Raw genomic sequence first — 2240 nt, 5'->3', positions numbered from 1 at the left:
CTGCATCGCCAGACAAGCCTCACGGAACACTAACGTAATACTCACCTGCCTTAGTGCGGACCAGGATAGAGAAGTATAGACCCTTACCCCGTGTAACACTTTGACCACCCACGGATCCAGTGGAAGGAGGATTAACCAGCAGCGTCCAAATAAGATTGAACCATGTCAGGAAATTCAAGCGAATATGTTCACATCCCAGGCTCGGCGCCTGAGGGAGATGTCAACATGACTGGTAGTACCCAAGGGGGAAATAACGAGCCGGCGGCAGGGAGCCCCGAGTACGAACTCGTCAATCTTAGACGCGAGAGCCAAGCCCAAGCAAGGCAGATGGCTGAGTTGCAGAATACGATTAACCAACTCATGGGTCAACTAATGGCCACCCCGAACGAGAAACCACTCAAGAAGCCGAAAATGGCAACCCCAGAAAAGTACGATGGAAGTCGCACCGAGTTGCGGACATTCCTTACCAACATCGACTTGTATTGTGAATTCAACGAAGTACCCAACGACCAGGAAAAGATCCTCATGGCCAGCACCCACATGAAGGGACGAGCGTCAAGCTGGATGCAGCCATACGTGGAGGACTACCTGTCAGACATCGAAAAAAGAGGAACAAAGGACGAGACGCGTGCCTTGTTCACTAGTTGGGCCGAGTTCAAGAAAGAGATGGGACACATCTTTGGGGAAGTGGATGCTCAGAACCAGGCAGAGAAAGCGATAACTCGCCTGAAGCAGACTAGTTCAGTATCAGCGTACACAGCCGAGTTTAAGCAGCTATAGGCACGAATCGACTGGGACGACGCAGCACTTCGAACGGTGTTCGAAGCAGGTCTGAAGGAAAATGTTAAAGATGGACTTGTACATTACGACAAACCAAACATGCTTTATGCGCTGATTAAGTTAGCGACACGCATTAATAATAGGCTGTGGGAAAGAAACCGACAAAAGAAATAATTTTAACCCACGGTGGCCAATACAAGGAAGCAGCGTAGCCGGTTCGACAAAGATGGCGACACTATCATGACTGGTAAGGTACAAGACAAGTCTAAGGATAAGAATAGAAAACCCCGAGGACAGTATAATGACGGACTCTCCACGGAAGAACGCAAGAAGCGTTATGACAGCAAGGCATGTCTCCGATGCGGTGAAGTAGGACACTTCCGCAGAGATTGCCCAAAAAACGAAGTCAGACAAGGAGCGGTCAAGATTGGGATGATTCGGATACCAATACCATACCCAACTGAGGAGCCAGATGAAACCCTCAGCGACCTAGACCTGTACGAAGAAGTAAGACAAGCTACCGACGAGGCGTTTGAGCTAGTACAAGAGGCAATAGGACTCCAAGACTTTAAGTGGGACGCACCACTACTAACGGATTGGCAGATTGAAGGGGCCGAAGTACTACGCCGCCTAAGAAATCAATAGTGCTGGATCTGCGGACTAACTACGCACCAAGCCAACGATTGCGACTGCAATGGAAGAGTCACAATCTTGGGACCCCGAGCAGATGAGATTGCCTGCAGGGCTGCCCAGGAATAACCTAGGTTCAAGGAACCTGATGACGAGGAGACACCTCGGACGTTCAAGGAGCGGATGGAGCAACATGAGCGCCTATGTTGGGTCGACTGCCCAAGACAGTGTGATTACCACTTGAGGAAGCGAGAAGAAACCAGAGACAACGAGGACGATTGCTGCCATACCAATTTATGGCATAACGAGTGTCGCGTACAGCATTGCCACATGCACCAGCCCGGAGAAAAGGAAGCTCACGAAGAGTTGTGCTGGATCAAGTGCACGATCAATTGCCAATTCCACAAGGAACAGCGACGGAAAGCTAGAAGGGTAGACGACTACTACCATAGCACGATTTCCGCCGAAGAATGCATAGCAAAGAACTGCAGAATGCATAGGGCCCAAGTACGGGAAACGCCAGTAGAGCACAGTAAACTCCTATGGACGCATTGCAGGAAAGGATGCGCTATGCACCAACAACAGTTCGAGGATGCTCGACAGGTAGACAACCACTACCATAGCACCCTACCAGCGAACATTTGTGAGGCAAAGGATTGCCCGATTCACAAGAGCAGGAAGCCGGAACCAAGGAAGAGGACCACGCAACGAAAGATGCCCCATGAGAATATCCATTGGAGCTTCTGCTACAACGACCAGTGTACGATACACTATTCCGCCAAGCAGGCGAAGGCTACTTTCCCAAAGAAGAAGGAAGCAGGCAGTCAAAA

General features: G+C 50.1%; 2 protein-coding genes across 2 annotated transcripts; both read left to right on the top strand.

Moving 5' to 3' along the window:
* Positions 1 to 372: 372 nt before the first annotated feature.
* On the top strand, positions 373 to 528 carry COCSADRAFT_72098 (uncharacterized protein; the record flags this gene model as incomplete). The annotated part of the gene is made up of 1 exon (XM_007708047.1): positions 373 to 528. A coding segment is annotated over one exon (156 nt), but the record flags the coding sequence as incomplete, so codon positions are not given.
* A 474-nt stretch (positions 529 to 1002) lies between these two features.
* On the top strand, positions 1003 to 1914 carry COCSADRAFT_345460 (uncharacterized protein). The gene has a single exon (XM_007708046.1). It carries the CDS (start codon positions 1021 to 1023, stop codon positions 1423 to 1425), a length of 405 nt encoding a protein of 134 aa, XP_007706236.1. The 5' UTR covers positions 1003 to 1020; the 3' UTR covers positions 1426 to 1914.
* The last annotated feature ends 326 nt before the right edge of the window (positions 1915 to 2240 follow it).

Source organism: Bipolaris sorokiniana, assembly GCF_000338995.1.
Source record: "Bipolaris sorokiniana ND90Pr unplaced genomic scaffold COCSAscaffold_137, whole genome shotgun sequence".
Lineage (NCBI taxonomy): Eukaryota > Fungi > Ascomycota > Dothideomycetes > Pleosporales > Pleosporaceae > Bipolaris > Bipolaris sorokiniana.
The sequence above is the reverse complement of the archived record's forward strand: the minus strand, read 5'-3'. Positions and strand labels throughout refer to the sequence as shown.